Source organism: Saccostrea echinata, unplaced genomic scaffold, assembly GCF_033153115.1.
Source record: "Saccostrea echinata isolate AGI-Se365-2 ecotype Australia unplaced genomic scaffold, CSIRO_AGI_Sech_v1 ptg000012l, whole genome shotgun sequence".
NCBI lineage: Eukaryota > Metazoa > Mollusca > Bivalvia > Ostreida > Ostreidae > Saccostrea > Saccostrea echinata.
The window spans coordinates 11,701,466-11,729,057 of record NW_026889761.1 but is presented as its reverse complement, the minus strand read 5'-3'; the positions used below and the strand labels follow the sequence as shown (position 1 = coordinate 11,729,057).

Below are 27,592 nucleotides of genomic sequence, written 5' to 3'. Positions count from 1 at the left end.
TTATCGCCAGGGCTCTCGATTCTCTATAATTAGGAATTTTGAGCAGCCCATTCCCAATGCAAAAAAGGTACCTTTTTTCCCAAAAGCAAAGTGTAAATTTCCCAATTCTTTTATGGCAAAATGTTTTTTTTTATATAAAATCTTAATCGATGAAACTTAATTGCCATCAAGTGAAAGTGAAACAAACTAGTTCTGCGTTGAACTGTATAAATTAGTCCATGCCACCTATATTCGTAAGCTGATTCGGCTTCAATAAGGAACCAGGTTTTCCCAATTTTCCCAAAAATGACGAAAATTTTCCCAATTTGAACGGCCCCGGCCCCAGTCCCAAAAAGTGGTGCGAGAACCTGGCTGCAGATTCTCAGTACATGAACTAGAATCTGAAAAGTGATTTCCACATTTGAGTTAAAATATTGTTGGCACTTATTCTTTGGAGCTTAGAAATTAATATTCCAAAATAAAAGAAGAATTTTATGCAGATGTGCTGATATGTCTGTGGTTGTGATGATCATATTGAAGTTTTCTTCCTTTGCCAATTTTAGTTCCGTTTCTCTTGGAGGGAACAGAAAAGAAATAAATGTCTGGTATCTTATTTCAGTTTTTTTTTTCTACTTTGAAAACTGAAGAATGCATTTGGAATCTTTACTAGTCTTGTATAGACTCATGCACATAGGCAAATAGATGTCTTCACTTAAAGATATTTATGTGAAACTTTATGGCTTAAAATGCCAGACTGAAGTGTCACTGCAAGGAATTCCATTCCCTATTTTCTAAAAAGGACAGATTTGACAGGATGCTTAATTGCAGTGGTTTTTTGGGTTTTTTTTTTTTTGTTTTTTGTTGTTTTTTTTTTGTTTTTTTTTTAATTCAGATATAAAAGTGCAAGAAGTGAAAATTATCAGTATAAGAGCAAAACAAAGACTTCTAGGTATTTTTTTAAAGCTGGAAAACTGGATTGAATTTATACCGTACATGTATTTTGTTCCTTTTTTAAGGAGTTAATTTTAAATGCAGTAAGAAACTTCTTAAATGTTTTATAAATTATTTTTCTTTTTAAAACATACAAACACACACAAGATGAATAAAAGATAACAACTGCCTTGTCAGTTTTGGGACTCCAAGAGATTTCCATCAAGTCTTGTGTAGGATTTTTCATCCCTAGCTCAAGCAGAGAAAAAAAAAAGGTTTAAATGTCTTTTCAGAATTAGGAGCTTTTGACCTAATTACCTGGGGATTTCTTATAGGTTGTTTTTTCAATACCCTGTCAATTAGGAGGCTCTAAAAAGTACCTTGTATATCATACTTGTTCGCAAAATTTTCAGACACCCTATCCCTCCCCCCTTCCTTCAGATGATCATAAAAAGTCTTGAAATATTCTCAGTCTTGCTGATTCAGTCGATATAATTTGATGATGTTTCATCCTCCTTGTGAACCCATCTGTACTAATGATTGGCTCCAAGCTAATTGTGAGTGTCAACGTAAAAAGATATAATTCACATCAATACATCAAGATTTTGTGGGACAGTTTTATCAGACCTCCCACTAAGCTGTCAGTGATCAGCTGATTCAAGGGTCTTATCTATGGTGTGGAGATTTCATTCCTTTGTTCAATTTATCTAGTGTTGTTTTCTTTAAGGAATTATCTGTCTATTTTTCAGTATCTTCTTGCATTCTTTGTTTTAAACTCGAAAGAGAGGAGTGCATTGCATAAATATTTGCATCAGTGTAGACATTGTAAATGACATTAATCATTTTGTAAAATTTTCAGTCATCAATGAGATCTATATGTTTATCACATGCTGGGAAAAACAATTAACATTCATTTTGCTATTTCTGTTAAGTATTTTGCTATGTTTAAAACACAATGTGACCTTATAACCTTAAAACATAAATTTTCAAAAGCATTTAAAATATTATTTGAATAAACAGCAGACATATCTTTTGAGAAAGTAAATTTTTGATAGATGATGATTTGATATGAACAGATTTGCTATAAACTTGTCAAGGTGGTTAGCTTTGTCATCATCCAGGTAACACAGGTAATTTGTCAGGTATATGACTGATGGGAATTGAATATCAGCTGATCAGCTCTCCTCTAGCATATATCAGCTGATTTCACTTCACAGCTGATTCATGATCTAAATATAGATCTAGAAAAACTTTCACCTTTCTGACACTTATAGAGGATTTGAATCTTTATCCTAAAACCTTATTGCAAGTAAAGATATTGTTAGATATGAAGAGGTCCTTGATATTGCATTGATTTTCTTAGGGGTGCATTTAAAGTCTTGAAAGCATTGTCAATAAAAGAAGTTTCATATATATGCAGATTATAAAGATTTTGTTGACATGATGTAAATGAGGCCCTGAAAAGATTATAAGCATTAATTAAACATGCAGTTTTTTTTTACATTTATTGTTTAATGTGATAATGATGATGTTTATTATTGATTGATTGATTATATATTGATTATTTGTATAGGAGAACTGCAGTGGAATAAAGATCCCCAGAAGAATATATGGCAAAGGGCCCAGCAGCTTCATCCCAGAGTCAGAGGTAGGAATATTATTGTGTTAACAAAAAGAACAGAGTATGGAATAACTTCCAATAAATCACAGCAACAACTGTGTACTTTAGAAAAAAAATACCATGTATAAACCTGGATGTTCTTTTTTCAATACACTGCAAAATTTTAAATGATTTGTAGAACAGATGGTATAAGCTTTGCTCAGACTGACTTGATTTGATAGAGAATCTCAAATGATATTGTGATCCACGTTGAAATTGATTATATTTTCTTGATTTTCCAGTCTGAGTTCACAGAATTGGGGGGGGGGGGTGTTAGAGCAAATGAAAGTGCTGCTGTTTCTCAAGTCATTGTCCTGAACTTGCTCTCTGTGATTTCATGAAAAGTTTGCTTCTATCTTTCTCATACTCAACTTTTTGACAATAATAGTCTCAAAAGAGGTATATAGGTTTAAAATTCTCTGCAGGTTAAAGGTCATTGTTTTTGGGAATGAGGCCTATTTGTATCTTTACCTTAATTTGTTTGCTAAAAGATCAAAGGACATATAACTGAACTTTGAGTACTGAAATTAAAATTGAGAAATGCCACTGGTACAAAATTGTTTAATATAGTACATGTAGTACACATGTATATCTATCATCAGAGCTATATAGATAGGATTTGAACTGATTAGAACATTTAAAGTTCATTCTTTAAAGGCAAAAATCTAGAATATATTACGTACTACATGTATTTAGTAAACCTCTAAAATCTTCATAGTAGTACATGACAAAGTGTGATTTTCATAACTTTTGGGCTCACATGTTGCAACCTGTGAAAAGATTATAAAACCCAGGATGTGATATGAAGCAAAAAATTAAGTCAATGAGAAATAACATTATCAGAGGAGACAGAATTGTAATAAACCCAATATCTGGAAGATTTACCATCAGAAATACACAAAGATCAAATTTTCTATGCCTTGAGGGAAGTTGGAAACCATTAAGGAATGTTTCTTTTAACTTAATAATTAACTGCATCTATAGCTGTAGAACTCTAGTAAATTAATTATTTTTAGTATGTAGTTGTGCAATTCAGGACACAACTTATTAAGAGAAGAGACATCTGGCCCATTAAGTTAATTTAACCCAAATGAATAAGACTTCCACTTTTAATTAAAAAAGTATATATCTGAAAAACTATAGTTTCAATTACAAGCTTTATAAAACTAGGGTAATAACAATTTTATGCAACCATAATGAAAGAAATACTGTAAATTATTTCTGGAAAATTGTAAAGGGAAAAAATATGTTGAGTTCATTGTTAAATACACATATAATTATTGGTAAAGTTCACCCAAAAACCAGGCTTCCTTATCCCTAGATCTTGAAAAGTAGTATTACTTCCTTTTAAATGGAAAATAATCGAAAGATCTGTATTTCACAGTTTATGACAAAGCATCTAGAATGTTCACCAGAGTTCGTTTGTAGGTACACTGTATTATAAACTTCACTCATTCGACAAGTACAGATCACATAAAGTAATCTGTGAAGTCTTGGTCTGTCCTGAATAATGAAAATCAATTTTATTTAAGGTCCTTTAATTTTCTAAGAGTACATTGTTGCTGAGATTAAAGTTCTCTTAACATACTGGGAATCATGCCAATGGTTTAATAGGGTCAAATTTTCACAAAAAAGGGAATATTATGTACAACTCAGTGACTCAATTGTAAATGGTGTTACATGATATATAGACACAGAGTAAATGTCATATAACTAATAAACACTACACTGTTAGTTTTTGTTGAATACTGATACTTGATCTGGCAGGGTGATAATTAGGAGACAAAAATAGGAAGAAAAAAATTTGCACTGTAAGCAAAATTTGCAATGGAAAATTTTTGCCTAATATTTTGATAAAAGATGTTTAGAGGCCATTGTATTTTATGTATTTAGAGGGGGGAGTAAAAGACAACCAAATGTCATCTGCTTCCATTCAGGCATGTCCAACGAATGAGAGATGCCAGAAGATTTGTCTTTTAGTCTCTGGCCTTGACCAGGATATGACTTTGTTCTTTGTGTCCGATTGTTATACTCTTGGTCCAGGTACAGCCTAGGACACAGCTGATGGCTAGGGGACTCTATCGCGGGGATCTTTATGGTTCTGTGGGTGAACGTTGGGTTAAATGGCAACTCCATTAGCGACCTCTGGCTCCACAGAATGATTTAAGATCAATGTTGGCTCATACATTTAGGAATATTAATAAAAGCAGTTTTTGATGTATGATGTTACACAGTTAAAAAGAAAGGGACATACCTGTAATTTTCTCTTTGTTATTATTCAGGTTGTTTAATTATGCTATGTTTTAGACACAGATGACTTTTGTAAATCATTTGACCCCTAAATAATGTTATAAATGTCTTTTGACAATTCATAAATCTTTGGCTTGGAACCATGCATAATGTTCTAATAAACTGCAACAAAACAGAATGCTTTTTAACTAAAGACAACAATGGACCTTAAAAAAATATGATGCATTCTTTACCTATTTGTATGTCTGGATGATAGTTGCAATATTGCAGGCAAGATGCACCAGTGTACAAGACATTCAAGATGTAACTGAACAAATGTTTTAACGTAATAAGATTTGGCACATAGTTTATTGAGATTTCTGCAGTTAAGTTTTAGATAAACAGATTGCTTAAGTCTCTTATGTCGAAAACCTGCCAATTCAGCAGGTAATTGTTCCATTGATGGCAGTAATAAAGATTGAGTAATTCATCATCCCACACAAGTACACAAACAGTGCTTAATTATTGGTGCTTTATGGCTCTATGTTAGATGGCTATATTAGGAATTTTATGAACACAACCCTCAGTCTAAATTCACCTATAAGAAAGCACAAGCTTCTGTGAAAGGTTTATAATACCTAGCAGGTTTATCATTATGTATGAATTAGATTTTGGGTTTGTTTTACCCAGTGGATATGATAGATATGATAAACTAATGAAAAGTAAAAGGATCAGCAGATTTTCAGTGCCACTAAAGGTGATGTATGGTGCATAATGCTGCACTACATTAGCGAGTTTTTGATAACATCAAAGGTAACGGACACACCTCACAGGTGTAAATTTTGTACCTGTTCCCCTGTTGAGTTATGGTGAAGATTTGTGTATTGTACAAGATCAGAGCTGGTTTATGAGAACTGATGTCATTTGACCCCCACATCTAACGGTCACTCAAGCATGTTAATGTCGGTCAGGTGAAGAAGTGACCATTGCAGTGACCAACAATATAAAAAAAACTTGAGCATCATATGGGAAAAGGTTGGGCTTGTGAGTTGTTTTCAGAATTGAATGAGTTTGCAATGAATGTTTTTTCATTCCTGCAAAGAGTGGGGGCAGTGAGGTTTTGATGGTGCAGAATAAACTGTCATAGTGTATCCTGGTAGTACCTAAGGCTAGTTAGATGTTGTCAGTTTTCTATCTGATGAAGGCTTTTAACGGCATTTATGATCTCAATGTTAAAATGTATTGGTAGTCTACAACATGTAATTTACCATTTATAAAAATGAACTCATATATAAAATGAAGTATATAGAGCCAAATTAGGGTTGATGTGATAAAAAAAGTTCATTCAGAAATGTCCATATTCTGCATGTGTGGCAAAAGCTGTCATCGATATTTCCTGGAACCCCTAATAAATAAATAAGTATATCCTTGTCATCTATATATTACATTTCATATATATTTTATATTTTTAAAAAAAATACTTTTTTTCAAATCTTGAGTCAGCATTTAATGATAAATAATTAAGTTCATTTAAATGGATGGTGTGTTTATTATACATAAGAATTGTTTTCTTAATCTTGAGCACATTTACACTGCGTTTTGGGTATTCTTTGGGGGTATTTTGGAACTATTATTATCATTATTAACTTGGAAATTGGGAAAAATAGCTACACTCAACTTACCGGTAAGGCTTGTCAATGAGTAAAAAACCAACTTTTTATTGCACTTTGGTTTATCAGGTTTTGAAAAAATCTGTGGATCTACTGAAAGACGGTATAAAGCTTACATCTACAAGTAAAGCATTACTCTCGATCAATACTGAATCATTTTTTTCTGGGAGTTTATATAATTCAAGGAGATGGATATTTGGGATTGAAAAACCCAAAATTATTCACTATTCATTTAGGTGCACAAATAAATGAAATTTTAGTATTTAGTTTTCATAAATAAACACTGAATATAGGTGTTTGGGATAATAATTATAATTTGTGTTGTCTAGGTCCATCATACATCATATATGTTACACCTTTGCCTACAACAATTCATATAATAATAATAAATATAAGTGACATATGATATATTTAGTTAGATTATATAGACATTCCTCATCTTGCTGCAACAAGGCTCAAGGCTTTCAAGTCTAGCTAGGTGACCATATAGGTCAAATAGAACAGACTCAGTGTCTACAAAGCCTATACAGTGGACCTTCAGATATCTGGACGCCAGTTATCCGGACGCTTCAGTTTTCGGACGATTTTTAATGGGAACGAAATTTTTTAACGTTATTTTGTCTCGTTTAACCGGAATTCCGCGTTCCGTATCCAGACAGTCTTTTTTCACCACAAAATGAATTTTTACTTTATATTTTGGTTCATTTATCCAGACGATAATTTTTTAACTGTTCTGTCAAGTCTGCTCAAATTTCTTGATCTGGGTGTTAATTGTTGTAAAAACACTGGTCTGGCCGTTTGTTTTTAAAGATGATCACCTGCGACCTGTTATCAATGGCTTGCGGCAAGGTTAATTGTAGGTCGATAGGTACGCACGAGACTCTCGCTTCTCTAACATGGTTTTGATACGTATTAATTAAGGAAAATAATTTTATAAGTCTAGGATAGTTTTTTCGTAGTCGGCAAATGTTAGAATACAGTCGTAACGTGGTATTATGTATATTTATAGACATGACATCAGAGTTTTTTATGCACAGTATTTTGTGCGCGAAACGCATTCTATAAATTGATGACATTTATAAAATCACTTTCAAAATTACACAATCGTTAATACGATCTCGCTTTGGATGATTAAGATTAGCGTTCGGATACATAAATTATGTCACATTTAGCATTGATGGGCGTTCATATTAAATAAGACTCTACCGACAGTACCGTACCGACATGGCTACTAGGAGAAGTTGATTCATTAGACACTGGGAAGGAGAAATACACTGTAATAAATGTGACCATATAAACATGTTTTTTTTTTCCCAATGACACATGTACTATTTTATTTATTTAAACAAGTATTGAGTAGTACTAACTTATATTAAAGTATTTAAACAATAAAACATATTGATAAAAACATTCTTTACTATTGAAATTGTAACTAAAATCAAGGCAATTCAGGTATCCAGACGCTTCACATATCCGGACAAATTGACTGGGAACCAAAGCGTCCGGATAAATGAGGCTCCACTGTATATATGTATCTAATGTCTTCTTTAATTGTAAGGGCAATATACTATAAGTCATGGTTTAGGCAGACCATGGTCTGCATGATTTCTCTAGAGTCAGCACAATGTATCTATTCTTATTGCCTGATTTTTACCCATTTAAGTTACAAAATATTCCAAAGAAAAACTTAGAGGAGATGAAATCAACACATTGAGGAAGACCCCAAGGATTTTAATGTTTACATAGAAAACTGTTTTTTCACCAACTGTTTTGCTCGGTTGTTTTTTATTAGTTTCTGTGACTATATAGGGAGTCGGTGAGAATCAGCTTAAGGATTAAGTATTTATTCTCCAACACCTCCACAAGTCTGCTAGCTTGATTTGTGGATGCTTCACCGTGGAAAATCAATATCAATGACGTTCCTTTCCATTACCATTAATATTCTTAATTCCATTACAAGTAGTAGGGCTCTGAAAACATGGCACACAATTAAATAGGTCTTAAAATGTGATTACATCAGGAAACTCTATGTCTCCTGGAGCTGTAAAATTCATGACTATAGGATATCCTCTTTTACAGTTATCTACAATAGGACAATGCGTTTAAGCTAGAGGGAGGATGGTAATATTTTAAGATGACAAGAGGTGATAATGTTATTGAATCATCAAACAAATCCAAGGTATGATACTGCACATGTAACCATGTTACATAGGTAATGATCAAAGTGTTAGTCTGACTAGGGGAGATAATTGTAATTATAGAGCCACTCAGCAGGGGGAGAGAACCCTTGGTGGGGACAACAATGAGGTCATTTTATCAATGTCAAACTGCCACATTTTACTGTTATAATGCCCATGATTAGTGGAAATTTTTGGCAGACCCAAGGAGAGCTATAGACACATTTTACATGCAAGTATGTGCTGAAGAGAAATTAGGAGAGCTAAATTACACTTAAATTTAATAAGAGATCTAATGTACATGGATGCAGAGACAGCAATTTTTTAATGTTACGTAAGACTTAATGTACTTATCCTGATGTAATTTCCCTGTGAAATATCTCCAGGGATGCTGTGTGAAGGTCACAATTAAAAGTACATAATTGACAGAACTGATTTTGGTGGCATCTCCATAACAGTCTTTTACAGCTGTACATTAAACATTATGAGTGTTTGTGATTACAGATCTAAATATATGGCTCTTTCTAAATGGAGATGTATTTTATAATAAACATGTGTCTGAAGTCTATTGTGAGATGTTTAGCAAAGTTCAGATTGTCTATTTTAGTGAATGGCTTTTGTAAAGATAATAGATGTACTAAGTAAATAATGATTACAAATAGTCTCTGTTGACAAGCATGTATACAAATATAACATCTCCATGCATTGTGCAACATTTGCTGATAAGGGGATGCACGTTTTCATAGCATATATATATATATATATATATATATATATATATATATATATATATATATATATATATATATATATATATATATACATTGTCATCAATTTTCTGTTGGGAAATTCAGTCAATTAAGGCCCCATTACTGAGCAGAATATGACCAAAGGTGGGAAATTCTATGCAACAGCAAAAATAAAAATAATGCATGTTTCATCAGGGACATATAGATATACTATATAACATACAGGTCCTTAGTTTAATTAGATCTGGGAAAAAAATATTTGGTATAATGCAAAGCAATAGTGGAGACATTTTTTTCTTTGCATACCGACACTTGATACATAAAGATAATTTTCACATAATATATTAATGTTTGTCGTACCTTGAACTCATACATTACAAAATTTATAGCCGTAAAGGGAATATCCTTGTCAATTGAACCAAAAAACACTATCTTTAGCAGAATTTGTATCATAATGCTGATGTAAGGGGAAAAAATCGGTAGAGCATTCACATGGCCATTGGCTGCAAAGATCCTGCAGAAAAAACATATCAAGACCGACACTCTTAGATGACGGGTGAAAAGTGATGGATCGCTATTGTTAGAATGAAGTGTGACAAATAAATTGATTTTCTGGTCCAGTGAAATTCTGTTCAACCTATAGAACAGAGATCCGTTTTGTGAAAATTAATTAATTTAAGCAGTGTTAACATACAAAAGTTTTTAGGCAATACATACTACTTTTTATATTGGGAGAGTGTCAGTAACCAGTTAAATTGTGTCATGTTTTTTCTAGAATTTAATTTGGCAAGCTTTTTACATGGTATTGTTATATCCCCTATCTAATGTTCTGGACGTCCCCAGAGGCCACGGTACTAGTGAACAAAGGACATCCTACCAGAATTCTGAAATAAGGTCATTAACTTAGGTCTAAATCAGTGAACAGTTTATTTTATTATACTTCTAATAATTAAATTAAAATTTTGTTGATTTATTCCTATTTTTATCATGTAATTGCTTTCATTGGCCAGTAACAGTATCAAGGTGCACATTACTTAAGCGGATGGTGCATGGCTGCTCTCGGTTCTTGGAGCAGTCCCCGATCTTTTGTTTTTCAATCCTTAACTTGAAAGGTTTTTAATTCCCATTAGACTCCACTGTCCATATTTATTAATCTTTTGAAGTGATATTGCTTTTTCATGTGAATATTATCAATCAAGGTTATGTATAAATAAGGACATATCAGAAAAAAACAATCAATTTTTGTCCCCTGTATATATTGGATTGTCAGTATGTGAATGTTTTCGGAGGTTGAAGACTGCTGATACTCTGTATTAGCCAGAGTGATGTAGAGCTGTAGAAGTATTTAATGAAAACTGTGGTCATCTCTGAACCAAGTGTCAAATATAGCCCCAAAAATCAATGCCTACTGCCGTACTCTGTGCTGGTCATTCATTGATTCTAACTCCTTGTTCTAGCTTTGGATTTTCATTCACAAGACTGTAATTAGATTCAAAATTAATACTTGTATGAACATGGTTTTAAATGGTCAAGGTTTTTTTTTTTTTGGTTAATCATTAAATTGATCCCATTTGATATTAAATGGTTAATGTTGTTTTTTTTCCAATATTCTTTCTCCTTGAGAAAATGTCAAGATCATTAGATAGGGAGAACCTGTCTCAGACGGTCTGTCTGGGAACCTGAGAGGAAAATTAGAAGAAGGGGAAGATGAATTATTTATTTGTGGGAAACAGAATTCTTTTTCTTGCTGCCATTTTGTCTCACAATTCTTTTTTGGACCAAACCAAAAAAATAAGGGAAATCAATTTCCATGAGTTATTCACACTTTTTTTTTTCAAAAGTCTGAAAGATGTCATACTTGATGGAGAGAGGGAATGAATCTCTTTTTTTAGGGTAGATGTTTTTTCTGCCTTCCTCTAAGATATACTGTAATGTTTCATCAGCAAATCCAAGTGATATCTGTAAACAGCAGGGGTGACCTCCCTAAGCATTCCAGAGGATCTCAAGATATCATCACTGCATTGCCATAAATACCAGTATTGTACTTTTCTGACATATTTTCTTCATAAAATGTATGTTTTTGTCTATTGCTCTCATTGTAAACAACAAACAATTACTGAAATATTATCGGGATTTATTACTTTGTTTGTTTTTGACACAGGGAAGACTAGAGGTACTGTGAGCACTAAGCTCACAAAATGATGCCCCCCGCCTCCCATATCATTATAATGGCAAAGTCCATGTTTTGCCATGGAAGACCCGAAATAAGTGTCAGATCAAACAGTAAAAATAGAAGGTCACAATGGCACTTTGTAAGAAAGTGGTATAGGAGGAGTTGCAGAAGGTCCCCCCTCAATATTATAGAAAGAATGGCAGTGTCTATGTTTTGTTATTGGAAATTTAACCCAAAAAATATGTCTGATCAAAAAGTAAAATAGGAGGTGCACAATGGCACTATGTAACAAAGATTTTGTGTAAGTCTCCAATTTCATTCAGTGGAATAAGAGGGGTTGTGGATAAGAGATGGGTATCCCACAGCTAGATGGACGGACGGACACCCCCATCACTATACATTCCCCCTTTTCAAGCAGATGATATAAAAAGAGAAGGATTGTTATAATCAGATTACTTTGTTACTGAGGGTACATATCTACACATATATCATGATATCTCTTTGTATGTAACGAAATGTGAAAATTGTGCCATGGTCAGCAATTTAAAAACCTGAAGTAAAGTTTTCTCATTTATTATGTAACGGTTGTTTGCGTAAAGGATAGGATAAGGCATTAACAATGTGATGAATAAGGAAAATTTCATGGAAGTTTGTTCTTATATTCCTGACAAATAAGTAACCAGTTCATTTAGCTGGCTGAGAGGTTTTGGTTCTTTAAAATAGTAAATAAATTCAGATTCAAATTTAATGCTGTCTCAAACTTTGAGAAATTTTTAGATTATTTTGTTGGTTTTCCCCCAGGTTTTTGCTGCATCTAAAATATACATATTGATATAAAGAGAGATGAAGAGAAACATTTTTTGTCTTGTTTGTGTGTGTGTGTGTGTGTGTGTGTGTGTGTGTTTGTTTTTTTTTTTTACTCTATGTCTTTAATTTCAATCTTGAAATTGTGCCAATTACTTGGTGAATTGCGTTTTTTTTAATCCATTTTTTTAAATAGTATTGTTCGTATGAAAAAAATAAGACGATTTGGTAAACAGCAATAATAAATATTTTTATCAGTCGGTGAAGGTCACGAGACAACACCTCCTTTTCGGCCAATCATATTTCGTGGTGCAGCCAAGCCCACTTATAAACTGCTCTAAGAAAACACAACATTTTTCTTCTTGCAAAGTTTCTACTGTTGTTCAATATTTGTGCTTACCATATTAAGGAAAATATACATAATGCATATGAAAGAAAAAAATGTAATGATTTTTTTCCCACTTGTAAACTGATTTCAAGACGGCCCCTGGAATGCTTCTAACCCTTTACGTCATTTTAATATATGCAAATTGACATATGACATAGAAAAGGGGGGGGGAGTATGGTAGTTGCATTGATATCTGAAAAATATCACACAATTATTTTTTATTTATTGGCATTAATCACACAAGAGCTCAAGATATTGTGTAATTGTTTCCTGATGTGATGCTGGTATCAAGTGGAATTTTTTTAGACGTGTGTCACATGTCTGCTACACGGCTTGTGATTGGGTGAACTTTTGACTTGGGGTCAGTTGCATAAATTACCATAATAAATAACATCGCATGTTATCAGCAGGTTCGGTATGTCATAATGTATTCAGTGAAGTGTTGTGAACAAGGAACGAACGAATGTTAGTAGACATTTGTTATGGAAAAGAAAAACATGAATTAAAATTTACTGCAACTGAAAGCTGCTATAATAATTCATTTGCAAATCTAATTTTATCATAAATTCACATGTTATTGAATTCAATGTGGGATTTTACAAACTTGCAATCTTTGGATCTAAATAGCAACTGTGTGATTGATTCGCCGTTTGAAACGGAATCGTCTGTGTGTAAGAAGTGTAATAAAAAGGCACCTGATCCCTGCAGAGGATTGCATGAATCTTTTTTATACAATGACAACGAGAAGGTACAGCAATTTTATAATTTCCATCCACTTACACGTTAATTTGATATTTTTTTTAATTTTATAAACATATGAATGTAAAAAAAAAAAGAAAGAAAGAAAGACAGTTAACTATCCGTAATATTCTTTTCATTTGTGCATGAATTTAATGTTCGAAATAGGCTACCGGTTTATTAATCTGAATGAAGTCATTAAATAAAGAGAGAGAGATCTGCCGTCTTCTCTGCACGTTTTGTTTACTTTTGAAACGCTCCCCAATGCTAGTCTCGTTCTGGAAAGGTCACGGTAGAAAATGTGCCACTCAGCTGTTTTGTGGGTTTGGGCAAGCATAGACAGACGACAGACAAACTCTGTAAAATTTTAGTCATACAACGTTTTTAATGAGAATTTTTGCTGGTATATAGTATGGTACACCTGGAATTTGTCTCTTCGGGAAGATATAACGTCTACAATGGCGTAAGTTTTTGTAGGAAGTGTTATTTGTCGGTTTATGTAGCCGGAATCGAGTCCTTTGTTGCGATTTGTCAGATGCTGTGATCATCTGTCACACAAAAAAATTTTAACTCAGGCTTGAAGTTCTGCAGTCTAATGAGATATCTGTTTTGGTATATTTTTTTTAATTAATTTGTATAGTTATTGGAGGCTTTTTTCTTCATTCTTTTTTCTGATGATTTGAATAATCCTATGTACAGGCCTTGATTCGTTGTATATAATGGGATTGTTCTGATTTTTTTTTTTTTTTTTTTTTTTTTTTTTTTTGTTTTTTTAGATTCAAATAGACTAGCCTACTCTAAGGTTTGATACTGAGTTTTTTTTTTTTTAGTGATTTTGGTAATATTTGCAACATTAGGCTAATATTTATTTTTCTTTTTCCACAGATTGTACCAGTGGCAACATCGGAAGACCAGGTATTTTTTACTTTAATTTTCTGTTGGTGGTGAGGGAATATTGTTTTGAACTTTTTAACATAAATAAATTATAATATTTTTCACATAAGTTATTTTTGCTTGATATTTTGACAATTGAAGGGTTATTGAGGCACAGTAGATTAACCAGAAGTTCTTAACATGTAAGAAGATAATGAAAAATCAACAAAAATAATAATTTAAGACTAACATGTATTAAGATCTGTAAGGTTTTATTTTCCCAATATGCTAAATTTGTCAAATCAATAGATTTTATATAAAGTTATGCATGAAGGTTTTTTTTTGTTATTATAATTAAAGACACATAATCCTGTCATATTGTCAGACCTAATCATAAAACCATTCAGGTCGTTGAATTAAATCAGTCCATTTAAATGAAATGCTTGCAAATACCTTCCTTGACAAAATCTAATAAGGACACGGATCCTTAAATTTCTACTAGGCAAACATGCTGATGCAATCCCACTCACAGCTATAATGTGATGATGCAACCTTGCTTTCCTGTATATCAGTATTGTATTCTGGGTTGGGGTAGCATTTCTCTTAAGTCAGTCTAGAAATGAAGATAGGTGTTGGAGTAATTGATAGAAAAAGTCGAAGGAAAATGGAGAGTGAACCTGATAGTCCGAGTGTGGACAGGTTATCGCTATTGGAATGTATGAGAACGATCTTGTCAGAGGTATGACTGATAAGTGGCTATAGTACATCTGGCGTTTGACAGTCCTAGGTATTTTCTGCTGACTAACTCTCACTATCAGAGCAGACTCAGGTGTTACAACACGTGGGAAAAGTGGTCTAGTCAGGGGTTAATTTTTTTTTTGAAATATTTTTTCTATTGAAAAAAAAAAATTAAATAGCAGATTTCAGTTTAACCTATTTTCTCATTGTTTTAAAACTATTTTTCATGATCATAATGTTGAAATTTCTTAATTGTTATGATTTATGCTATAAAAAGATACCATTTTGACTAGAACATTTTTGTAGGAACAATAAAATACTCTTGAATTATATTTTTATTTTAAATCCAATTTTAAAAATAGCCTATTTCTGAAACTATAAAATTTTGCATTAATCAGAAACTTTAACAAAGTATGTAGTTTATTCAAAACTTTTAGATGCTAAAATGCCTGTAACTTTTAAATTATAGAATGACTAGACAGTTTATGTAAAGTTTTCAAAAGAAGGATTAGCATTTAATTTCCTATAAAATAATAAAGATAGTTTATAATGTAGAGTCGTAAGGCAGAAGGGTTTGTTTTATAATGTAGAGTCAGTTTGTTTGAACAGTTAGCTGGGAGGCAGGTGTTATGTCACAAAGATAAAATATTTTCATTAAGTCCTTGAAGTCTGTCCACAAAGTGACCAGTAGATATTGTCAGGGTTAGGTAATGAAACACTTCAAAAGCCATAAATGGCTGTCTATATATTGCCTATGTCTGAAGACAAGTAGGTGTACAAAGAGAAAAAAATACAAGGTGCTGTAAGTCACTCAAGTTTTATAATCTTCCTGTTTATATTGTGTTTTTGCTGGACTTTTTTTGTGCATAAATCAGTGGTTATCTTGATATCCTTTTTTTGAATGAAAAGAAAGAATTTGATTGAAATATACACGTATGTGACTTTTTACAATTAAAGTAATTTTTCTTTAACTGTTCACTGCAGTTTCAATGTAATAATTAAATAAGTTTCTTAAAAAAAAAAAAAAAACATTTTTATGACATTTTCAAATACAGTGTCAGCTATTTTTACCAATTATTGCACAATAGTGAAGTTTGATCTTTGTAAAACCATTAGGATAGGGATAAGCAAAGATAATCTCTGATGTTAGATTTCAATGGAAATAATCACTTGTGATCTATTGTATACTTAGGTGTTTTTAACAATACTATACCATGACACTACCCATGACAAGTTCCAACATGTATAGAAAGGTTAAAAAATTAATAAGGGAAAAGAAAGTTCATCCACAACTCCACATACTCTTTCTCTGTAAATAAATTCTATTTTGAATTTTAAAAAGTCTTTGTCTGCATTGGACAAGCTGTCAGCAGTATTATTAGAAAAGAACATTCATTTGCATATTAATTAACATACATACGATATGTGCCTCAATTAACTTCATGTCTGCATTGTGACTATTGTTTCACTGACATTATGGAATACATTATACATGTATTTAATTGTTCCATGAATTGACTTGTAGACTCAGATGTTATTTGTGGACGCTTTCCTCCAGAACAATCGCCTGGATCATGTCACTCAGCTGATGGGGTACCACCCTAATTATCTGGAGATGTTCCTGAGGACACAGCAGTACCTCCTAAGGGGGGATGGGCCCCTTCCTTTCCATTACAGACATTACATTGCTATCATGGTAAGCCATTCATATATATGTGGTACACTTAAGAGTAGAAAGAAAAGTGTGCAAACATTCATGATGTGAATTAAGTGTTATTTTCATATCAATTTTTTTTTTTTTTGGGGGGGGGGGGGGGATAATATCGTTAACTTTTTGAACTCAAGAAATTTTTTAGATATAGGATATTGTGTATAAAAGGGAAGGGGGGGGGGGGGGTATTTAAAAAAGTTCAATTAATTAAAAGAAATGGGTATAGTTGTACTTCATTTATTACAGTTCTATGTGTGTAGAACATTGAATTAATATTATCTTAATTCTTATACAGGCAGCTACCAGGCACCAATGTGCTTACCTTATCCATCTACACGAACAGGAATTTATCCTACAGGGAGGGGATCAGGAGTGGCTTAAAGGCCCCGCCCACATCCCTGCCAAACTACAAAAGCTGCATGAAGTAAACAAAATCCTGGCACATAGACCATGGCTTTTCAACAAAACACACATTGAGGTAAATTCTTTTGAAATTTTTCAAAAATTTTTTAGATGTTTTGTTTTAATTTTCCATAAGGGGAATGGATTAAATTGCATTGCCATGAAAATGGTAAGAACATTGCATCATCAAAATCTCCTAAATCTTTACTTGAGTGCAGACGTTATGGATATTGTTTCTTCCTATTTACAGAGCTTACGAAAGGAAGCCTGGTCTATAGCTGAACTTGTACAAGCTGTCGTAATTATGGCACATTTCCATGCTCTGTCATCATTTGTGTTTGGCTGCGGAATCAAGAACGAGCCAGACCACCATGGAGGGTTCACATACAGACCCCACTCCCCCACGGAAAACGCCAATGACTCCGACTACACAAGTGACAGTTCTTCAGATAGTGTAAGTACTGACATAAACCAGGGATTGCCAATTTTCAAATTTCTATTGAAACATCAAAAATTAACAGGAAAAGCTAAAATGTATGTTATAAGGCTTGTTTCAATGGAGTGAAAATGCACTGTAAATGTATTGTCATCTTTTTCTGTTTGATAGAACTCCGAGCCAGAAGTTTGTATAGAGATTCTGATGGAAAGGATGAAGAAATTAAAGGAGAGTAATGAAGAAGAACCAACAGAGGAGGAGAGATTAAAGAGATTCGAAAAAGTGGAAACTCAGAGTGCAGAATGTAAGTATCATATAATATACTTACATCACGGACTGGGGTTATGGCTCTAAGAAATGGAAATTATTTAAACAAACCAGAAAGAGTCTCCATAGTGCACATCCATACATTCAGTCTTTTGTTTGTGAAATTTAAATTATAATGGGAATGAGCTTATAACAAAATGGATCTTTTTTTTTTTAACATGTTAATATGCCTTTTTTCAAATGAAACAGATAATAAAACAATACTTCCTCCATTTTAGTGGCAAAGCCTGGAAAGAAGCCCTCGCCAAAAGCTGAAATAATGAAATATGTTCAGGATGAAGAATTTTGTTATATAGACTTTACTAAACGTGCATGTACAGAAGAGGCACCCACGTTTAGAGCTAATGAATACTCGTGGGATGACCATGGATTTTCAATAGCCAATAGACTTTATTCTGAAATTGGCAATCTGTTGGACGAAAAGTTTAGCATGGCTTATAACCTAACCTATTATACGTAAGTAGTTATATATATATTTGAACTTTTAATTTAAAAAAAAAATTATATAATGATATTCATAAGCAAGAGATGATGTATAATGCATTATGCTTTGTTTCCAGGATGGGTGAGGTCATTGATGTCGATACTTCAGCATTTCGTCGTGCCATATGGTACTACATTCATTGCTTGTACGGAATAATGCATGACGATTATGATTACGGCCAAGTAAACCAACTTCTGGAACGAAACTTAAAAGCATACATCAAAACTGTCACCTGCTACCCAGAAAGGCTGGCCAAAAAAGATTATGACAACGTGATGAAGGAGTTCAAACACTCAGAAAAGGTATGTTGATTTCAAGTTTATCAGTTAAGAAAAGAAGGGCATCCCACTCCCGATCTTTATTAATGTAAATCTGCTAATAGTGACATACCTCATTATGTTGCTCCATGAGGCTTAAACTATCTACCTTTAATAATGCTATACTTACTCAATCATGCAAGTAATAAGCAAAACTGTGAAGTAATATATCAGTTTGTCCTAAATACTAGTTGTTGTTTACAAATCCCCTGTAGGATAGCCCATATTTCAGCATGTTTACTGTCACAGCTGACTGACCCAGTTAAAGTACACCGCTCAGGGCACAGTGTGTAGTTAGAAAACCTTTAGGAATATATTTATACAGCCCAGTTTAACCAATTTAGGTTTAAAATAAGGTCTCTGAGATTTTATTTCATTTCTCAACTATAAAACTTAATTGAAAAAAAAAATCTGGTTAATGTCTTATGAGAAGGCCATTTCATTTGTGTATTGAACAAGAAATTTGTTTTTAATGTACAAAATTTCTTGTTTATATGCCCCTACTTAATTCAGTTTTCTCTGTTTTAACAGGTGCATGTGAATCTAATGCTGCTAGAAGCTCGACTTCAAGGAGAACTGTTGTACGCCCTGCGAGGGGTAATGCAGTATATGACGTAGCACAGTTAAAGATTTAGTGACAAGTCTTCCATGACAATAAATTGGAGTCTGTGTGACAATAAATTGGCGTCTAAACCCACTCTCCTCTTAGGATCTCGTAAAATCCTCCACAGTGGTGCACGGAACAGTGGGGCGGTGCAAAAAGAAGCAGAACAAATTTTTTACCCATTGTGAACTCTGACTGTGATATTTGTTTTCCTGTGTTTAGTAGACTGAGAGAAGGAAAGAAAGAGACATGAGATTATAAACCAAGGCACTACTCGGAGTCTTGATGCAGTAGAAAATGAAACGGACAGATGATCCTAGGATCTGCCGTATCCCAAAATGAGTCCCCCGTTTTATGGGGCAGTGTCCAAGTCTTTCATTCATAGAACATGTTGTGGTACTGAACCTGTAGCGTATATAGGCCTTTGATTCTCCACACTCATGTTTAGTAATATGTTTTTTTTTTATGTTCGTTAAAACCAAAGTCTCCTGTAGATAGATAATTGTATTTCTAGTGTTGCATTCCACTGAGGTAAAGCGCTTATGTGGGAAGATGTTGGAAAAGTTTGGGTTTTTTTGACATGAAAATCTTTACAGTTCCATTTGTAAAATCCTTAGAGGCAAAACTGCTTTGCTAATTGTATAAATTGCATCAGGAGTCAAAAGTTTACATAAATGTATTCCAAATTTGATAGATTCATTTTGACAAAAAACTATGTATTTTAACTGATCTTTTTGAAGTACTTTTATGAACATGATGAAGAACAGGATTTAATTATAGACAACATTGTACCTCATAAGAGAGTCTGTTCTAGTCAAAAGTTCTATGTACCTACACAACAAATGGGCATTCAGAATGAACAAAAAGTATTTTAATTGAAAATCACCACCATCATTCATTATCATTGATCAAATCTTTCATTTTACGATTTAATACTGATTGAATGATACAAAATGATTTTGAAATTGATTTTCAACATATGCCAGTAACTTTTTTTTCCATATGCTGTAAAAATGCTCAGTTTGTAACAGCTTTTATTACAATTGTTTACATATTTTTTTCATGGATATATTTCCACCATTTTTTTTAAAAAATTCCATAAACTTAGTGCTGAAGAAAATCTTATCTTCCAAAACTTAACCAGATTGTTATGTAAAGTATGAAAATCCCAAATATGAAGTGCTCAAGCAAGATATTTTTGTTAAACAAGAAATAATATTGTTCTAGCTGTCCTGTTTATTATGAAAACATGAATCTTCATGAACAGTAGTTTGTTTCATGATGTTACCAGAAGCATTGATGTTAGTAGATAGTATTTACATTGTGTGTCCAGAGGAACAAAGTCTTACCTAAGACAGTTGAACAATCAAAGAGCTTCTTTTAATTTTTTTTTTAGTAAAAAAAAAAAAAAATGGGTTGGGAAAGCTAGGATTAATTGACGGGGAAGGGACATGTTTATTATGTGTTGTGTTTTCGTTAGATCTGAGACCTAATTAAATATTTTTTTGTTGATTTTTAAGACAGTTTATGTTGAATGAAAACTAATTGGCAATGTGCAATTTTCAGATAAGTATGCTAGTTGATGTATAGACATTTTGTTTCACACTTGAGCCACAAATATGATGGGGCAACACTATTCCCATCACAAAAAGAAATCCGGTGTTATTAACAAGCTTTTCACCATCTGTGTTTTGTTGAAATATTTTGCAGAAAGTGTGAAAATAAGATCTCGAAAGACATTACACATTCTTATGTAGAGTACAAGAACATGTAGAAATTTTCAAGGTGGCTACCAATGCTTGTTGTTTTCCAGTAATCAATGATAGCCTCCCCTGATCGGTTTAATTCAGTATTATGACTGTAAAAATGTCTTGTTCTCTAATCCAGGAGAATCCCATAGCAGTTGTGTTTTATATTTATTTATGACTCATTTCTTACATTGTGATAAAAATGTTGCAAAATAAAATCAATGAAACCAATTGCCTTGTTCAAAGTTCTCATTTATCCAGAAATTGTGATTTTTTATGTAGAATATACAACAGTATCAGATAATAACATTGCCTGATTGTCAGAACAAGCAATCGTTGGCACAACCTAAATTTGATTACCAGTATATTAATTTTGTGAAGGCTTTGTATGGAGAGAATACACTAATCTTTTTCCAGAATACAGTAGATTTTCAGCTGATATCTTTAAGATATATTGGCAGTGCTAAGTTTTGTTGACCTATATCAATATAAGATCCTTTGAGTCCCTACATAACGCAACAATTTCAACACAATAAGGGCGACATTTTGGCAACCCAATAGGTTTAAATGGAATTGAGGTTATTGGTAATGCCGTGAGAGAATAATATTACTGCTGGGAGATATGAATGGAATGAAAAGGAAGGATTTACGTCAGAAGTAGGGAAATGTAGAGATGTTCCTATTTAACAGGTTCTGATGATGAGAGTTTAATACCTGTAAAAGAACTTGGTCTCTTTCTCTTTACAAATTCTCTACTATGGATAGTTTATATTGCAATACATATGTTCAAGTTGAAATGAATGAAACAGAATTTATGTGTAGGATTTCTATCACTTATTTAGGTGGAATGATTTGCCAAAACTGCTTGCTCGTCAGGGAAGTCCCGTTGTTTGTATTCATAAGCTTTTCATTGAAAAGGGGCGACACTTTGTATGACCGTTTTGTGTTTTTAACATGCTTTGCTCTGACGTAAACGTTGACATAAAGAAAAATGTCTTATACTCGCAGGTTTATTGAGAAGTGAACACTCCCATTCTCGTTAAGTGATGGCTATAGAGACAGCTAAACGTGCTGATTTGAGCCTATTTCATTGTATCAAAATTATTTGATACAATGAAATGGGCTCAAATCAGCATGTTTAGTGGAGGGGACATACGTTTCTAGAGCTTGTGCCCTATCCAACAAATATTATTTTTAAAACACAAGCTCTAAAAACGTATGTCCCCTTTTCCTCCAAGTATATTTTAAGAGAGTAGGAAATCCAGAAAATCAAGAAATCCTAAAGAGTCTGACATTTTTAAGATAAAGAAATTCATGAGAGTATGAAATCAAAGAGTGTATGAAATGAGAAGAGAGTATAAATCCTAAAGAGTAAGAAATCCAGACGATAGAGAAATCCAAAATAGTTATTAAAAAACCCAAAAGAGTATGAAATTCAAAAGGTTATAAAATCCAGAGGATAGAGAAATCCAAAAAGTAAATATGAAATCCAAAAGACAAAGAAATCCAAGAGAGTACGAAATCCAGTAGAAGACCAAGAAATCCAAGAGACTATGAAATCCAAAAGATAAATAAATCCAAGAGAGTATGAAGTACAGTAGAAGACCAAAACATCCAAGAGTGTATGAAATCCAGTAGATAGAGAAATCCAAGAGTGTATGAAATCCAGTAGATAGAGAAATCTAAGAGTGCATGAAATCCAGTAGATAGAGAAATCTAAGAGTGTATGAAATCCAGTAGATAGAGAAATCTAAGAGTGTATGAAATCCAGTAGATAGAGAAATCTAAGAGTGTATGAAATCCAGTAGATAGAGAAATCTAAGAGTGTATGAAATCCAGTAGATAGAGAAATCTAAGAGTGCATGAAATCCAGTAGATAGAGAAATCTAAGAGTGTATGAAATCCAGTAGATAGAGAAATCTAAGAGTGTATGAAATCCAGTAGATAGAGAAATCTAAGAGTGTATGAAATCCAGTAGATAGAGAAATCTAAGAGTGTATGAAATCCAATAGATAGAGAAATCCAAGAGAGTATGAAATTCAGAAGATAGAGAAATCCAAGAGTGTATGAAATCCAGGAGATAAAGAAATCCAAGAGAGTATGAAATCCAGAAGAGATGGCAAGTTTTGATAGAAGTGATACTTCAACAAAAATGAGTGTATGTAAATGCTAGAGTTTTTTTAAAGAAATTTTAAGAAATCATATTCAAAGATATAAATTCGTATAAAAATATTTTCAATAAGGTTTCGTTCCAATTTGAATATAGAGCTGTTACATCCAGAAGCAAAATTTAGCGCTCAAAACGATATTCCTTCTAAAATGCATCCTACTATATATAACGAGCATACTAGTCCCCTACCGGCAAGTGTAATCTGGTTAACATTAAAAATTGAAAATGCCATAATTCCGTAAAAAATCATTGAAGCGGAACGAAATGCAAAGGTGATCTATAACTAATCAAGGTAAAGTCACATACCAAATTCAGCTCAATATCTGCAAGCGTTTAGAAAAAATGCGGAAAACTCTTAAAAATTGAAAAGGTCGTAATTCCGTCAAAATCAATGAAGCGGAAAGAAATGCATACTTGATCTGTAACTCAGCAAGATACACTCACATACCAAAAATCAGCTCAATATCTGCAAGCGTTTAGGAACAAAGTGCGGAAAACCAAGTGAAACATACAGACGGACAAACGCAGAGGAAACCTAAAGTCCCCTTTAGCACAGGTAGGGGACTAATAAATAAAAGCATTGAAAATCCTTTTCTACGATCAACCTTTGACGCAGATCTGCATGGAAGCTGAAAATGTGTTTCATGGATAACATTTTTTTTAATAATTTAGGCTAATTTTTTTCCGTTTCATTCTTTTTTACTAAATGATGAATATGTACATATACTTTTCTTACAACGACTTGATATAGATTTGCCAAAAGCATCCCCTCAGAAGAACTGACCAATTAATATGTCATGCAATGCCTCCTAAGATATCCGACATTTGACCCTATGAACACGTCCAATGTGTGCACGTGCAACGTAAACACGTGGGAACTGTACATCTTACCGGGTTCTATTTCTGCCAATTGCTTCCAGACACCAAACTGAAGACGTCAGCAGAACTGCATAGCACAATGCTATATGTATATGTATCTTTCTATATATAGAACTTCATTGACCCTCAGTTGGGCAGAGATCTATGATGCCAAGAGCATTCAATGTTACAGCACCAAGCAAAACTAAATTGCGAGTGTTCTATCAAACTCAGGGCCAACCCAAAATCAGTATTTTGCTTACAATATGTATCGTTGTAAAATGGCTGTAGTTTTTACATGAATCAAAAAAAAAAAAAAAAAAAAAAAAAAAAAATTCTTTACCAATTCCCTGGTGCGTTCAAGGAATAAACGTGGAATTAAAAGTTGTTGCAAAAAAGAATAAGTGCTATTAAATGTTGCCCTTTAGTGCGGTATCATGTTGTAAATTTTGAATTTACTACGTGGAGGTAAATGCAAAAGGTATGAGAATGAAATCTGTTCACTTCAACATAATTGTACATTAAATTTTACAACTATTAAAATTTAATGTATTTCCAATGTATGCCGAATTATTAATTTGTGGACCTGTGCAAGGAATAAACCATCCCTGGCAATTCATTTAAAAAAATAATAACAATTCTTTGATATTATTGAATTATATAAATCCATTCAATAAAACATTTGTCAGGCCCCTAAATCTCGGATTACGCAAAATCCACTGACTGACGCACTCGGGCGAATAAGAAGATCCGGGCACCTGCTGATCCACGATAAAGTCCGGGTATTGGAGCTTGAGTAAGCAAGAACGTTCTGGTCGGGGCATTATCCAGTCTCCCGCACAGAAACAATTCTGGAGGAGGAATGGATTATGTATCGAATAGTGCTCCCAAAGTCAATTTGACACGCGAAGAAGGCGATGAACTGGTGGTTAAGCCGACCCCCTGTTAGAGATAGACTTTGTGGCGAAGTCGTCACTGCTGCTGACTTTCTGTGGCATTGTACACTGACTTTTTTTTTATTGAATATTTATGAGGAAAAGGTAACTGAGGAGAGTGCTCCAGTTTTATAAGACTTTGAAAAAAGAAGACAAATTAAACTACTACCCGTCTAGCTGTTCCGGAAGAGCGCAAAAGTGACCCTAAAACAGAAATGTAATCAATGTATTTAATTTCTTTCATTTTTTAAGTAAAGCGAGAAACTGAGAGAAAGAGAGAGACGGAGAGAGTCAGACAGAGAGATTTATATGTTTAAAATAAGTGGAACTCTGGAAATTTGGACATCAAAGTTGAATAACCGAAGGAAGAGTAAATGGAAAAAGTGTATAGTATGACTATCGACATAGATATATTGAAGGTCCTTCACTATCAGTGACCTTAAGATAAACCCGAAAGCTGCTCACCGACTTCTGATGGAATGTCAGGAATTTTTGATCGAGCACTCGTGCGAACCAGCAGATGTCCATTTCAACATAAAGGACGATTGATATCAATTATGATGAGTAATCATACGTATTACATAATAAACAGAGTCATGAAGGGAGAGTTGTCACGTAGCTATTACTTATATAGTGCATCCGAGTTACAGTGTATATGGTTTTGAAAAGTTATCACTGGCCGTATTCAGCATAGTAAAATGATACATGTATTTAATTAACTGTTCAAAATGCAATAAGTTGTTTTGCTGAACATTGTACATTTGTATCGAGGTTGTTACCCCCTATATGTATATGTAGTATGTTAAACGTATTTAAAACATACGGATAAAGGAAATATGCCTGCTTTTTTCTAAGGAGTATAGGTACAATAATTTACGTTTAATATTGAATTGATTAGATTGATCTAGATCGGACAATGTTTTAATTTTATAGATGGCAATGACCAGTTCTCGTAGAGTCGAGGTATAGTAAACAAGGAAGGCGAACAAGCCGAGAAAAATGCCCAACGGAAAGTGAACAGTCTTTTATATTTAACCTAATATCAATGTATACTCTGTGTAAAATCTACACAATTTGCAACATTCTCACAAGTATTAAAATTATTCGTCTGTGAAAGTTATCATTTCTTCATATCATAACACAATTTTTCAGTATACATGTACATATAAGTGGGTCTTGGCGCCATTTTTTGAAAGTATATCTTCAAAAACTGTTTTTTTGCTTAACATAAACATGGAGCAATTTAAGGACCCACTCTACCTTGAAAATAAATACACTTTTATGACACAAAATTCCTATCTTTCCGAGAAATATTTGAAGTCGACTTATTCAAGGATCATACCACAAAGATTTGTAATGAACTGTGTGGTGTATTGTTCAAAGCGTGAGTCTCTACTTTAAGACGAAAATTAACAGATACTCAGAATTTTTATCCTTGGGTTCAAATCCCAAGAATTTCTGTATTCTTTTTTTTGACATAAAATAATTTTTGCCGAGAGAATTTTTCCAGAGAAAAGTTTTATTTGTCGTAATTTCAAACCTTTCAGTAATTAGCACTTTTGCTCTGAATACTTAATTCACAAACAGAATTTGAATTTTATACATTTAAAGCTAAAGGCATTTTGCACGCCTTGATCGCCCATCTTCTTTTTGTTGACCTTGATTTGATTCTAGATGAAAATTGTTAAAGATATCATCATACATGTATTTATAATTGCTTTTAGGTCTGGCCAATGAAATTTAAATAACAATCCACCTGTTTCATATGCAGTTCTCGATAGATGCATTATAGATGCATAGATCTCTAGCTGATTTTGTCATATAGATGCTGCATGGTTCAAAATGATGTTATTAATCTAAGTCGTTATCATTTTTATTCCACCTGCATGAGAGTCGGTAAGCCACTATATATACCTACAGATAACACCGAGTGGACATGTTCAGCCCTGGGCTGTTTGTGAAGCATTGTCCTTTAAAATGAGTAATAAAGCTACCTCAAAATAGATTTTTTGAAACGAAACATTAAAATATATTAACATGCCATTGTACCAGTGCATATATTTTTTCTCACTAAGATTAATTGAGGCATTCAAGTTGTTTTTGTTTCAAGAACTGCGTAGCTTGAGGGCTAAAACGACAAAAACATTGTCAAAGATAGTTAAAGTTGACTAGATTTCGCATGAATAGACCTTAAAGTGCATGTTATACCTTTCTTAATTACAAATTTATTTTTTTAAAAAAGAAGAGATTTTTACACATGTTCTATGCGTGTATTGATGGGGATTTGGAAAATAACGGTGCGCATTTATGCATGCATGTATGATCTCTCTCTCCCTCTCTCTCTCTCCGTGACATCTCTCTCTCTCTCTCTCTCTCTCTGTACTGCTACATGTAGTTAGTGTATACTAACAGACATCACTGTTCCTCGAGTGTCGTAGATCACGTTCTAGAAACAGTTGGGTACCAGCAGAGCATGCGTATCTAATCTGCCA

At 33.2% G+C, this 27,592-nt stretch overlaps 1 protein-coding gene across 2 annotated transcripts in view; it reads left to right on the top strand.

The window, feature by feature from the left end:
* LOC133185352 (sestrin-1-like) overlaps positions 1-21,368 on the top strand; it is a 31,172-nt gene extending 9,804 nt beyond the window's left edge. Inside the window, exons 3-11 of one of the 2 annotated variants that reach the window (XM_061320505.1) lie at positions 2,483-2,557; positions 14,383-14,412; positions 16,634-16,804; positions 17,115-17,297; positions 17,472-17,675; positions 17,829-17,961; positions 18,203-18,440; positions 18,545-18,770; positions 19,317-21,368. In XM_061320505.1, the coding sequence (XP_061176489.1) occupies positions 2,483-2,557; positions 14,383-14,412; positions 16,634-16,804; positions 17,115-17,297; positions 17,472-17,675; positions 17,829-17,961; positions 18,203-18,440; positions 18,545-18,770; positions 19,317-19,403 (1,347 nt within the window). In that variant the 3' untranslated portion in view covers positions 19,404-21,368. Of the gene's footprint in view, positions 1-2,482; positions 2,558-13,210; positions 13,508-14,382; positions 14,413-16,633; positions 16,805-17,114; positions 17,298-17,471; positions 17,676-17,828; positions 17,962-18,202; positions 18,441-18,544; positions 18,771-19,316 lie in introns of those variants that run through there. The other variant, XM_061320506.1, reaches the window with a different exon arrangement.
* Positions 21,369-27,592: the final 6,224 nt, after the last annotated feature.